This window comes from Lipophrys pholis, assembly GCF_963383615.2.
Source record: "Lipophrys pholis genome assembly, chromosome: 10".
NCBI lineage: Eukaryota > Metazoa > Chordata > Actinopteri > Blenniiformes > Blenniidae > Lipophrys > Lipophrys pholis.
In genome coordinates, this window is record NC_137640.1 from 11,792,685 (window position 1) to 11,806,544 (window position 13,860).

Genomic DNA, 13,860 nt, shown 5'->3' on the forward strand with positions numbered 1-13,860 from the left:
TTGTTTCATTCCAAGTAGCCCATTAAATTGGAAAGTCCAACATTTGTGCAGAATTGGCAGAAAACCTCCACAGAGTCTGGACAAACACGATCTCACTGTATGAAGATCATATACGATGTGAGTTGTAAATGTGCGATGTAAAGCTCCTCAGCTCTGTGCTAAAGAGCCTTGGTGGCACGCAGCCATGTCTCCGTGGTTTTAGGAGCTCCGCTGTTGAGGCACAGAGGCAGAAAACAAAACAGTGAGAGAAACATGGACAGAAGAGATGGAGAGTGTCTGCAGACGAGGTGGGAAAAAGAATGGACTCTGATAAACACTGTGCCGCAGGGTGGGCTCTCGTGGTCAGACACATGTTGATTACTATCTTCGCATCAGTAATACATGTGTCATAATAAACAAACAATGGACTGCAATTAATTTCTAACCACATGAGATCTGTAAACGATCACAAACAAATTGCCCTCCGTTGTCAATATGAATAAAATCCAAGTGAAGCCAACAAACCTAAAAGACGTATTGCTATACGTAAGATCCGCTTTGGATTTTCCTTCTGAGGGTTGTCTCTGCACCTCCCCTTTCCATTACAACTAAACTAGCTAAATTAGTGAAACATTGTCTATTGGTATTTAATTTTTCTGCCTAAACGGCTTAACGGTACTCCACTTTTATCTATAACATTCCCACATATCCCTCCAAAAGTGATAGATGCTGATATAAAGGGTTTTAGATAGAGATGTACCGATACCAGTTTTGTAAACGATTCCAAGTATACTAACCTTTAGGTACTTGCCGATATTGAGTACAGATACAAGTACTTATTAAATGCCATTTAGCCTAATTCATACTCCATACGCAAATTATATGCAAAGGTGATCATGTTTCTCATGTAGCATTGAACTCTTTGTAGCATGTAGCATGCAGCACGTAGCACGTAGCACGTAGCACAGCTCCTGAATCGACTGAGCAGTGAAACTAATGAGCAACGTTGGGCAAACTCTGCTGGTCCAAATGTTACTAGTGATTACATTTCTGGTATTGTATAAACATAATTTACAATTTGCCTTACGGGCCACGTTGCTGGCGCATGACGTCATATAGTACGTAGCAGGGGATGTACGTAAATCCGGCAGTATCAGACTCGATTCACAATACTGGTATCTTAGTTTTTGTGAACTAAACATTGGGTGATACTGGACAGGTTGGCACAAAAGAAAATTCACACACTCTGAACTTGCCAATGAACCTGCATGTTTCTAGATTACAAGAGGAGACCAGGACATTTGTACAGAAACATGAAGAACATGCAAACTGCACAGAGTCTGACGGCTGCTTTAAAATGTCGCTCCTCTTTGTTGTGAGGGGCCAGCACACAAGTTTTAATGGTGGAAATAGCAGTTGAAAAGAAAAATGTTACAACTGTGCTTCAGACTGGCAAGTTGAACATGTTACAAGAAATACTCTTTTACTACAATTCCTCGGGATACTAGAAAATACCCTTCAGTAAGAATACTGATAATTCCATTAAACTGGCTCTCAATTAAATTATGTCAAATCACTCATGTAATTTCTGACTGTGCAGTTTCTCACTAGTCAAAACATTTGTTTTAAATTTTGCTTCCGATCAAGTAATTTAGCTGTTAGCAAATAGAAATGTGGTTGCCTCGCAACATGGTAGGACCCCATAATGATTTTATATCCCGCCAAGAAATAGTCCATTAAGTCCATTAAGAATCGTGAATATGTCCCGCATTAATTCCATTTGTGAAGAATTAAACTAGCACAATATTGGAGCTTTAGAGGTAAACATATAAGCAGTCTTTTGGTGGATTTAAACAACTGTCCTTTGAAAAATGAAGTACGATAAAAATAGCGTTTTCTTTTGTTTGTTTAGTTTAATGTTCCTCCAAAAGATGGAAAAAAGGTAATGCTTGGCAAATGTTGCTCTCTTTGGATGGAGCTCAGCTCCTCTCTTTGCCACTCTGTATGTTAAGCTATGCTAATAGTGACTGGAGCTTCATATTTAGCAAACATGCGAGGGTTATTGATCTTCTCATTTAACTCACAGCAAGAGACGATACTTTTTCAGATGTAGAAATATTGCTTTGAACACTTAAGGCAGACATCTAACAAAGGACTGCGGTATATTATGAACCTGATCTATCAAATCAAATCATCTCCATATCACAGAGTGGGACGTTTTCTCAAACCGTATTGCTTCTCACTTCCTCTAACAACTGGCTCATTCTTGTCACTTGTCATTGCTTTTGCCTTGTTTAAGCTCGTCCCAGACAGACAAGAAAGGATCCAGACGGCTGCAGCTGGCTCAGACTTTCAAAAACACAGCTGAAGCACTACTTAATAACTGCAACACCAGCATGAAAAACAATGCAAACGCTGTCACATATTATCTGTTGGACCAAAATAATGGGGAAAAAAATAGATCAAAAAAAAAAAAAAATTTACTTTCAGATACGTACTGACACGGCTCTCTTTCCATGACAAAGTCAGGGGAAAAAACAAACTTTGCTCCAACATAAAGAAACAAATTATTTTTACTCCAATGCAGAGACGAAGATGGAAAGTGCAGCGGGCGATCATTTGCATGCAACCCTTCCCCGGGTATGAAAAGTCAGTGCTGTGCTTTTGCGTGCGGCAGGTGACTGTTTCCATGCTGATCACATGCATCGAGGCCGGGGCAGACACAGAGTTATGATGTTTGGGTTGATTTTGGATGATACTGCATGAATCAATAATGAGCTGGCCGGAACTGAACAACCTGATTCTTTATCTTGTTAAAGATGTCACCGAATTTCACTGCAAAGTCTTGACAGCCGTCTGCTAAAAGACAATGATCTCTCACAGCCGGTCCAAACCAGTTTTCACTAGCATACTAGACACTATCATCGCCTGTATTTCTCACTTCCTCCATTCCCTAATCTCGCCATACCGGTAAAAATGTTTGACAGTGATATTTGCCCTGTATGTTTAAAAATGTGTGTTTGCTGGATACAGCAATGGAGGATAAAGGAGTGAACAAGAGAGGTGTAAAGGGTACAAAGACTTAATACTCAAGTTCCGCGTCTCAAGTGAAACTACTGTTGTAAAAACCTCCAACAAAACCACCTCTACCAAAACTACTGAAAGTATTAGTCTTTAACTTAGTTTATTGACAATGTCAACAAGAGCCATTTGACTCAATTTATCTGAATAAAATCAAATTGAAATTGTCAGACAAGAAGGATATATAAAAAATAAAACAAAATTGCTATAAATCAGGAATTTTTCAGATAAATGAAAAGCTGTTGATTACAAAAATGCAGATCAAGAGGTTTGGAAATTCATTCAAATCATGGCCACAGTGCACACTGAGTATTAAGCGTTAAAGTAAATTACATGAAGTTTGAATACCAAGCGATGAGACAGACAGACAGACAGACAGACAGACAGACAGACAGGGGCAGGAGGGCTTTCTCACTGTCACAACAAATGAGCCACAAGTCGTAACAACCTGATTCCGGTAAATGTTTAATATCGCTGTGAAACAGAGCGACTGTTGTCGAGCGAAAGTGATCAGTGTTAGCAAGACGTTCCTTTAATTATTTGCGGCCGTAACAAAATGACTGTGCTTCTTTTCTTTTTCTTTTTTTCCCCCTTCAGATGCATGAGTGTTCCTCCCATTTGGATAAATATGTAGATATGGCTGTTACTTCTTTTGATTTTTGAATAAGTATTGGGGGGGGGGGCTAAAAAGACTATTTTTTTTGGATTTTTGGATCAGAATTTCTTCAGCTTAACTCTTGTGTAAAGTTTATATGATAAAATGACTCAATCATTCAAAGGCTCAGGAAAGCAACATGTGGCTCATCAGATCATGAGGCTCTGAATTTGGATAGTTACCAGTTGGGTAGGTTATACAAAATTCACATGACAAATGAAAAGCAACGTCGCCACATTAATGCTGTTGTTATAGTAAAAAAAACAACAAACAAGCTCATTATCAAATACATCAATGAAGACGATGAAATTAAGCTTATTGTTACAGTATATAGGCAAATCTACTACGCAGCTGTCCAACAATCATTATATCCACTGCTATGAAAACTTTATAATTACAGACTGCCCGTTTATTTCAGGGGAAGGTTAGAATGAAAACAACTTAAATGTGAGCAGAGCAATTCATTTCCTTAACTCTGGCTCAAGCCGTTGTGACGGTGAATGCCATCAGCTCAGCTTCTGGGAGCGCTCGGAAACCTCCCATTTTCCCAGTGGGAGCTCCCAGTTTGACTGCATTCAGATGTATTTTTTCCCCCCACTGGGAACTGAAACCTTTCTCACCTCCCGTTTGCTCGAGAACGCGCCACAAGACAAGCATGCGCTCCTCCGGCTCAGCTGGAGGAGGACTCTGGAGCAATGCAGCTGACTGAAGCAGACTCAATTGAGCACGTCAACATTTTATTCGGCTCCGTCTCACATCTGGCAGCTGGACAGTTGTGAAATAATGTGTATTTTAATATTCAATAGTGAGTACTGTAGTTAAAGTGAAAGTGTTATCATTTAATAGATGTGATTGGTTTATATATATATAGTGCCATCTCTGCACTAGTTGCATATATATATATATATATAAATATATATAAATATATTATTTATTTATTAAACTTTTTTTTATTGCTGACATAGTAACGCCTGGATTTCTGCTATATCAGCATTAGCCATACAAAGCCAAATCATTTTTCCCAGGCAAAAAAGGGTGAGCCCCTCAATGTAGCATTTAAAACTGAGACTCTCTCTGCAGTGTGAAATACCCAGCGGCAGGCGGCAGCTTCTATACACCTCGTCCACACTGACTGTACAGAATCGAACCGAGATTCCCAAGAGTACCGCAGCAATGAAATTTTCATGGCAGAGCCTGGTGTGATCTGAGGGGCTCTATGCCCCGGCAATGGGCACCTGCCCTGGCTGCAATGTATTATTTAAAAACACTCATTCAGTCCAGGCTTCAGGGAACACCTTTTGTTACTCTGTCAGAAGCAGTAAGTGTAACTCAGCTGAGGAGGAGACTTTTTCTGCAAGCTGATGGAGCAGAGAGGTAGATAAAGGAGACACGGGGGGGTTGTACTATACAGTAGCTGTGTCAGAGGGAAACTGAAGGTCAGCTTCATCCTGTGTGAATAGTAAAGAAACAGATTTTTTTTTTTTGCCCAGTGCCATCTCTGCACTAGTCGCATATGTCAATCAGAAATGAAAGATGACACGCTTACAAAACAACTCCAAACCACGTGCTCCTCTTGTATTCTCTCTACCACGTGTCCACCGACGTCCACAGATGATATTTACCAACAGCAACAGGGTGGAAACAGGTTGCAAATCACATGGTGAGAAGTACAGGATCAATCTGAGTGGGAGGAAGAACATTTGACCTGAGCTTTGATGGCTGACTGGATATCAAGGCCCTTGATATGAAGCAAGCGTGTGAATTCACATTAAAAGAGCAGCAGAGCAAAGCAGTAGGGCGTTTTGTCCATCCCTCGTGCTTCTTCTCCTAAGATACAACCTTGTTGATGTCATTTTTTTTCCACCACATAGCGGGTAGAGTAAAAAATAAATAAAATACACAGTTTCTGATCTTCCATCCTTGCGTGATCTGTACCCTATGCAAGCAAACTAGCAGTACTTTGCTGCATGTCCACACATCAAGGAGATTTCTCCCACTGCCTGTTCTCCTGGAAACACACCTGACATTTCGCCCCGGGCTGTCCCATCCAGCCTTCTACCTTCCTTCACTCGCCTCCTGAGACGGGAGCGTCTCAGCTGAGTTTAGCCAGCTAAAGCACAGACAGTTAGCAAATTAACTTTCATGTCTTCATTTTAATAATTCAGCAGTGGGAGCAGTGGCAGGGTGAGGTAAGGTATTCATAAAGTAACTGATAGAGGATGAAGCGGCGCCCGTTACCACATCTGCTTTCATATGAACCCATGTGAAATCAGAAAAATAAAGATATATAACATGTCAAATTTATGCGCTCAATGTCGTACCGACTGAAACACAAAGTGTAAGTGAATAAAAAAAATAAAAAATAAAAAAAACATAAAATATTATTTCTAAGATATAAAATATTTATAAACATCAAATGAAAGCAGTGTGGATCTGACACTGTGCAGATGTAGAGATGTATCATGTGGAGGTGAATGAGAGGCAGACTGCCTGTTAGAGACACCTGTGATACTGTGAAGCCGTTTCACTAAAGCTTATTCCCAGTGCACAGACTGTTTGTATTTGCTCGGTTTTGTTATGGCAGTTCCTTTGTCAAAACAAATCAGTGTCAATGAGCATGTAAACACGGATGGCTTTAGCCATGGGTTAATCCACACACACACACACACACACACACACACACACACACACACACACACACACACACACACACACACACACACACACACACACACACACACACACACACACACACACACACACACACACACACACACACACACACACACACACACGTTGGGGATACACAGACAAAACATGTTGTTTATTCATCACCTTCCTGGAACACTACACTGATATTTATTCATTTCCTAAACATTTAACCTGACCTTTACTAAAACATATACTTAAGGCTCCTACACACTGTGTGATTTTAACAATTTTACTGGTACCGTACGACACAAATCTAATAAACTTTGCGCCTGAAGTGTGCTCTGTGCATTTTGCACGATGAAACGCAAGCAGAATCGCAGCCCACGACAAAATTGCAGAAGGATACGTGATTGTGCAATCACGTATTATTGCACAAGAATAGCATGTCCTATACATAAATATGAATGGCATTTATGTGTTTGGAAAGAAACCCCCTCAAAAAGGAGGAGGAGAATATGGATGAGTCGCTGGTCCGATGGAGAGGCCAACTTGGGGTGTCAATTTTACTAAAAGGTGCTTGAAGTACTTGTTGGCCTCTACTAGCGTTTTATGTTACCATTTACTGTTATATTCTTTCATTTTCCAATAGAACACGCTACATGTAAACGTAACAAACATGTCGTAGCAGCAGCCACACCGTGAGATGATCACCCCACATATCTGAAGCAGTCTCGCAGTGCGACGTGGGACCACCAATTTAGAGTCAAGACCAAAGATTTAGCCACGATTTTCCTACGGTTGCGATCGACCGTCTGCAACGGCTGAAACTCGCACAGTATGTAGGGGCTTTTAGACTGACCTCAAAACATGTCTTCACCAGAAAGTAATGATTTTACATATGGCTACAACAAAGTGACTGTTTCAGCAGGTTTAAGTCTTCAAAACAGCAGAAAGTTGAAGAGAGTTTTGTGTTCACACTCGTTTTCTTTGTCGCGTAAACGGGGCCGAAGACCCTGGTTCTAATCATGACCTTCACCCACACCTTGAATTAACTGTTAACTTTGACCTGCTACTGCTGCAAAACCTCGAACGTGTATCCACTTCACACAAAGTACCCACAATATCATGCCCCCTGTCACTCTGAGGTAATAAGTCATCAAAGTATTCCCACTGACAGAATCACATGTAAGCAAGGTGGGATTTGTGAAGAGATCCAAAGTTGTGGGGTTGTTTATTTCAACAAGTGATCTGGTGATGTCTGAAAAAAAGTCACGATGAACAGAGAGTGACTTTATTTTAAAACATATATTTGTTTATGAAAACATACATTTCAGATCTGTATGTATTGTAAGTGTAACAAAGATAAATTTCAAATAATGAAATCAGCCATGGCAGACCTGTATAGTGGCTCATCTCGGATAATGCTTTTCAATCCTGATGGATGCCATCACAAAATACTTTCATGAGAAATTCATCGAAACTCGGCGAGACAGTACATCTCGGTACATAGCGTGACTTTCAACTCTTGAGACTATGTCAGTTCGCAGTTCTTCTTTTGTTGGAAAGCTCATTTGATGTGTTTTGCCTGTTCTGCTGGTAAAGCAGCCTAAATCACTATATGAAGAAGAGTTTTATTCTTCCCTGGAGGGCAGGTCCCCTCGGTCCATCCCAACAAATACCACCCCTGCCTATCAGCATCCTCTAACCTCAGAGTTAAACTCTGCAGTTCTTTTTCAATAAAGTTTCATATTTAACTCGCAAAAGCGCATTTTGTGAATAAAAAGCAATGCGATTGTCTCGACCACGGACGCTTCCCACAGCAGCAACACAATACTATGATGCAACTTTCCATAAAAAATGAGTCCACTTGTGTTTTCTAGGCTAAGATAGACCTAATTTTTAGGAACACACGAAGCCTTATTAACGTGCGGGCTGCTCAGACAGATGCTTTTCTCTGTAAAAGACTGACACACTTCTCCTCTGTGTGCTCTGTTGCCAAACTGATTAACAACTTCAGGCACGTAGCTTCAATATTTATACTGTCTCCTTTATTTCAAGTGAGAAAACTAACAAATCTGTGCAGATGCACCAAAAGCAGCTGACGAAAGGCAGCATTAATTGACTGTTGACATATCTGAATGAAAGCACAGTCAGCCAAAGGGTGCTGAGGCCAAATCAAGGGTTTCTTTACTTTTAGAGCAGTGTTTATGCCTATGCTAGTGTGCAGCTCTTTATGCTGCATTCAAAAGGCTAAAATGCAGATGGCAGAGCCATCTGTGTAGAATCAAAACCATGCATTCAGACCTGAAGATCTCCATTAAACTGCATGTAAATACATGGGAGGAGCCGGAGGAGGAGCAGAGGATGTAAAGAAGCCCATGTTCAAAACAAACTGATTAACTTCGCACTTGAAGCTCTTTTCCAAAGCAAATCCAGCAACACTTGAAATGCCACAAAAAAAAAACCCCACTGTAAACAAACTATTAGACAAAAAAATAAAGTTCTTTGAGAAACTGAAGATGTGCTTTAACAAATGAGATGTTTGATCGCGCTTTTCAATATTTTTGTGAATGACACCTTTAATTAAGATGCTCGATTTGTCAGTGCACATTTCAAAGAGGCTTTAGTTCCTAAATAATAAGGAGACGTTGACATCGACGCTGCTGTATTACTCTCTACCAATTCAAATTCAATTAAATACTGAAAAAAAAAAAAAAGTGTGGAGTAATTCATTTCCTTGGGTGCAAGGGCACCGATTCTTCAGCTACCTTTATTATTATTATTAGCTTGTTTTCCCTTTGCAAAATGTCTAATCGCAATGACATTTCTCAAGGATCCGCAGAGCAAACACTCCATCCATGTTCCTGTTACCTGTGTTCCTATGACAGCTTGACCAAGCAGCTGAATGACAGCTATGTGGCGAGACCTTGGTGGTGTGCAGGATTTAATGTACAAATAGGATGGCTCCAGCCTTGGTTTCAAGGTTCAAAAAGAAAAGAAAAGAAATAAAAAAATCCACACACACATGCGTGACTTTTGTGCACAGTGCCATGAACACACATATGCACCATTTAGCTCGCTTGCCGAAACACTTTGTACGCTAAGCCAGAAAACTACCGTATGTAATCAAAGGCTTCACTACAGTAAACACAAGAAGATGTGTTGTACTATAGGAAAGCAATTAGTTTGTTTCTATAAAGGCTTCAGGTTTCAGGGCTCGATACCGTGCACCTGATCACAGGCGGTTACACAAAAGCACAGAGTGTCGCAAATACACGTGTACTAAACAAAACATAGCATTATTTTTAATGGTACTATTGGGAAGATTTGCAACAAAAGTTGCTTTACATAACGAGGAGGTTTCACACGTTTTCAGTATAGTGAAACTTTCTGAATGCAATTTTTTGTGAGATTGAGCACTTTTTCAATGAAAACTCTATAAATATGGTATCAGAAAATAGTATATCAAATTCATGTTAAATCATGATAAATTTAAACAATAAATGCATCTATATGTAAAGTACCTTAACAGTATAACAAGAGAACTGAAGCAGCAACAAAAGCCACTGCAGGAACAATATAAAAAGGTATTTGCTAAAAATCCTAAGACACTTATCAGTATAGATCCAATTCTACAACTTTTTTCTTGTATTACCAGTCCTTCGGTGTGAGTCCCATGCCCAGCCTACAGCCTCACACTGTGTGATTGCTTTTAGCTGTGCAAGGAAAACATTGCTCTCAACTAATTACTTTTTTTTTTTGTCTTGTCACACTTTTACTGTTCCTCGGCAAGTTTGTTGTCCCTGATTGTAGAATCACCCTTTCTCCCAAATGCTGATCAAAGCCAATATACGTTCATATTAAGAATTAATAACGCTATTGGGATGATAATAACAGATGTTATCAACCGGCGATCCGTTCAGGGTGTAACATGCTTTGGCCCCATAGTCTGCTCAGATCGGCTCCAGCGCCCTGCAACCCAACATTGGGTAAAAGCGGTCTAGTAGAGGGATAGATGCGATCAGAGCCTATGTGCATTTAATTCAAGTTTTCTGAACCACCTAATTTTACAGGAGCAAGAAAGTAAAAAAAAAAAAAAAAAAAATACAATAAATGTATAGTTTTTTTTATTATGACTCGAGGTAATCAATGAGCTGCAGCCGTAATGCCACGCCACGACAAAACCTGCGGTAATAGGATACAAACCCATCCGGACTCTTTTCAATATCTGAATACATAAAGAGGTGAATGAATATGTAAATATGAATATGAACTAATTCAGTGAAGCACTGAGGCAGCTGTTGTGAACTCCACATTTACAAGGAAACATGTGTTGGCCCTGCGGGGCAGGTTAGGGTGACAAGACAGGTTAGGGGAGAGGGCAAGCGTCGTCCATTATTTGTGTGGACAGCACCTATAGGCTTGTGACACACACACACACACACACACACACACACACACACACACACACACACACACACACACACACACACACACACACACACACACACACACACACACACACACACACACACACACACACACACACACACACACACACACACACACAGTTTTTAAGTACAGGGTATTTACTGAGGAAGTGCTGGTAAATGATCCGAAAAAAAACCAAAACCAATGCAAACAAACACACTAAAATAAACTAATTGAGGAATTATGCTATTCACAAGCAGCCTCGGCAAAGAAGCAATCATCATTTCCACTTCTCAAAAGACTAGTATTTCTTAAGAGTTAAATTATTAATCCTCCTCCTACACTATCATTTGAAATACGCGCTGCCTCTGCACTGATTTCACTCCCAGTGACACACAGACCATAATCCATAGTCCCTGAACGAGAAAGTGCAACTAAAAAACAACTGTCTAAAAACAAAGTGTTTGAATTATATATAGCTCTTAGTGAGTTGTAAATAAAGTAATGAAACCCAAGCTCACAAACAGCATGTTGGAAGCAGGTGTAAAAGCAGCCGAACGTCTGCTGATGGTTCATATGCAATATTTAAACATCATATGCTGGTTCAAAGGTCAATCTGCCTGCTGCTCATAAAACCACATGGGACTGTTTTCATTTAGGAGTCACTCCTCCACATCAGCACACTCACACAGACGCATTAAAGACACGCCAAGCTGCTCAATTTGACAATAAATTGATGTGAATTCAGGGTGAAATCAAATGCTCGTGGCACTAAACATGTATAAAGTCATACACGTGGAAGCTTCCTCTGAGCACACTCGCCCGCCACATCTCTAGAAAGCCTAATCAATCGAATTTGACATGACAATGCATCAAAAAAAAAATTATAATAAAAGAAACAAGAGAGTCTCTGAAGAAATTTTGTCTCTATTACAGATGTATGAGAGTCTGTAGCAGCCAAGCCTCTGAGGACTTGACAGTGTTTTTAGATTACAATTGCGTCTCAGCAGGGATCCCTCCTTACTCCTCTAACCCCAGACTGTTTGGTGACTAAAAATAGCTGATGATGATAAAAGACTATTCTGATTTAAAGTGCTTCCACGCAAAGAAGGTCCAACTCTTTGAAGACTCAGTAAAGAAATGTTTTTACTTGAGCACTAAAACACAGGACAGGCATGGTGCAGCTTCCCCACACCGGCAATGACAGCGACCGTTTAAAGTTGCATTGGGTTTCTAAGTTCATCGATGCAGTCACAAGTTAATCTATTCGAGGAAAACATATCTAATAACTTCGCACAGAAGAAAATAAAGTAATAAATAATCATCCGATTTCTGTAGAAGCTCTCGCAAGGACAAGGAATATTTCTTTGGCAATTCGCAATTAAATCTGTTAATAACAAAGTCTACTTTTGCAGCAGTGCCATTAAAATGTTGGTGGCAGCATGACTCTCCTTCATGTGAGTGCAAAAGTTTACCAGCTCCGTATGACTGCTGCTGAATGGGACAAAACTTTTTCTGACATCGCCAGGTTGGATTGCGCCTCAGCTTTACGCACGTGAATAAACCTTTTTTTTTTTTTTTTTAATACCTATTTGTTCTAAAGGGAATTGTGATAAATAATTTTGAAAAAATCTCTTAAAAGTTTCGAGGAGACGAGAGAGCAGCCGGCTTTACATCCAGCCCACAGAAACATGCTTCAGCCCCAAAATAAGACCGAAAGACCCTTCTGCAACTTTTAATGCTGCAGAAGCGATGCCGCGTTTCTGCAATTACATCCTAAAATACAGAAATGTGTCGCTTTCCACGAAAAGGTTACAAGTTACAAGAAGTGAATGCACGCGGCGCTGGTAAATATCCCGTGCAAAAACGACAATTCTAATAATAACAATAATAATTAAAAAAAAAAATGCCTCGAAGAGAGATGGCATTTTTAAGACAAAAGTTCACCAGAGGCAGCTCTTTAAAAAAAAAAAGGTGATCCGTGAGGACAGAGACATCGCATCGACTTTACGCACACGGCACACTCCTTTTAAATTACAGCACCTAGTTGGGAAAGTTGTGTTCCCCTCCTCTGTCCCCTCGGCTGCATGATAAAGCAGGTAAACTCTTACATATAGCGCATAATCCACTTACTTTTCTCTCGCTTGGCTATCGGAAGGGACGACAGCTCCTTTACCTTTGGCGTACATGCTGAATTCTGTTTTAAGACTTTTGCCCCACTCAACACCTGTCAAAGAAAGCAGCCAGGAAAACGCTCCATCTCCATAGCTACCCCTTTAGTGTTTTTACTCCCCCCCTTCTCCTCCCCCTCCTCTCTCTCTCTCTCTCTCTCTCGCTCTCTCTCCTTTTTTTTTTTTTTTTTTACATCTCCAACATTGGCCACAAATCAGGCACAGTTTCTATTGGGGGGACTTGAAACCGTCCTCTGTTGGATTTTTTTTTTTTTTCCCCTCCTCAGCCGCTGTTCCGCAGTCCTGCTCATCCTCCCTCTGTTGTGCAAGCGGCGGGGGCTTCTTAAAGGGACACGCACACTTCTTGTTTACGGACCTCAGAAATATGAGGAGATGAGAGGGGAAACATGGAGAAAGGCATTCTGGGTATAGGCATTGCTCTTTAGGTCGGCTCCTGTTAGGAGGCTGGAAGTTGTTGTTGCAATTCCAGGTGACTATGGGTCAAGGCACCCCACTCTAGACATGTCGCCAGTCCATCGCAAGGCGAATGCTTGGAGACCGTCACACACTCACTTTCACACCTACTGTCAATTTAGAGTAACCAATTAGCGTTTAATCCATGCCATGTAAATTAAATACCACACTTCAAGGTGCAAAAGAGCTTGTTTGTTCTGGTCTGCAGATGTTTTTTGTTTTGGGTTTTTTTTTTTTTGAGGGGGGGGGGGTTGCACTCTCAGCGAGGGTATCCCCACTCCAACCTTGGGTTTTAAGGGACTTTCTGTGTGACGTTTGCATGCTCAACCTGTAGGTTTTGTCCAGGTGCATTGATTTTCTTCAGTGGTCTGAGGTTAATTGAAAGAAATGTCCTGGTGATTGTCTGTCTTTGTGTGT

At 40.5% G+C, this 13,860-nt stretch overlaps 1 protein-coding gene across 3 annotated transcripts in view; it reads right to left on the minus strand.

Moving 5' to 3' along the window:
- Positions 1-13,168, minus strand: part of ssbp4 (single stranded DNA binding protein 4) — a 92,280-nt gene extending 79,112 nt beyond the window's left edge. For 2 of the 3 annotated variants that reach the window (XM_080474282.1, XM_080474283.1), the window contains exon 1: positions 12,932-13,103. In XM_080474282.1, the coding sequence (XP_080330408.1) occupies positions 12,932-12,987 (56 nt within the window). In that variant the 5' untranslated portion in view covers positions 12,988-13,103. Of the gene's footprint in view, positions 1-12,931 lie in introns of all 3 variants that reach the window. The other variant, XM_080474281.1, reaches the window with a different exon arrangement.
- Between the last annotated feature and the right edge of the window lie 692 nt (positions 13,169-13,860).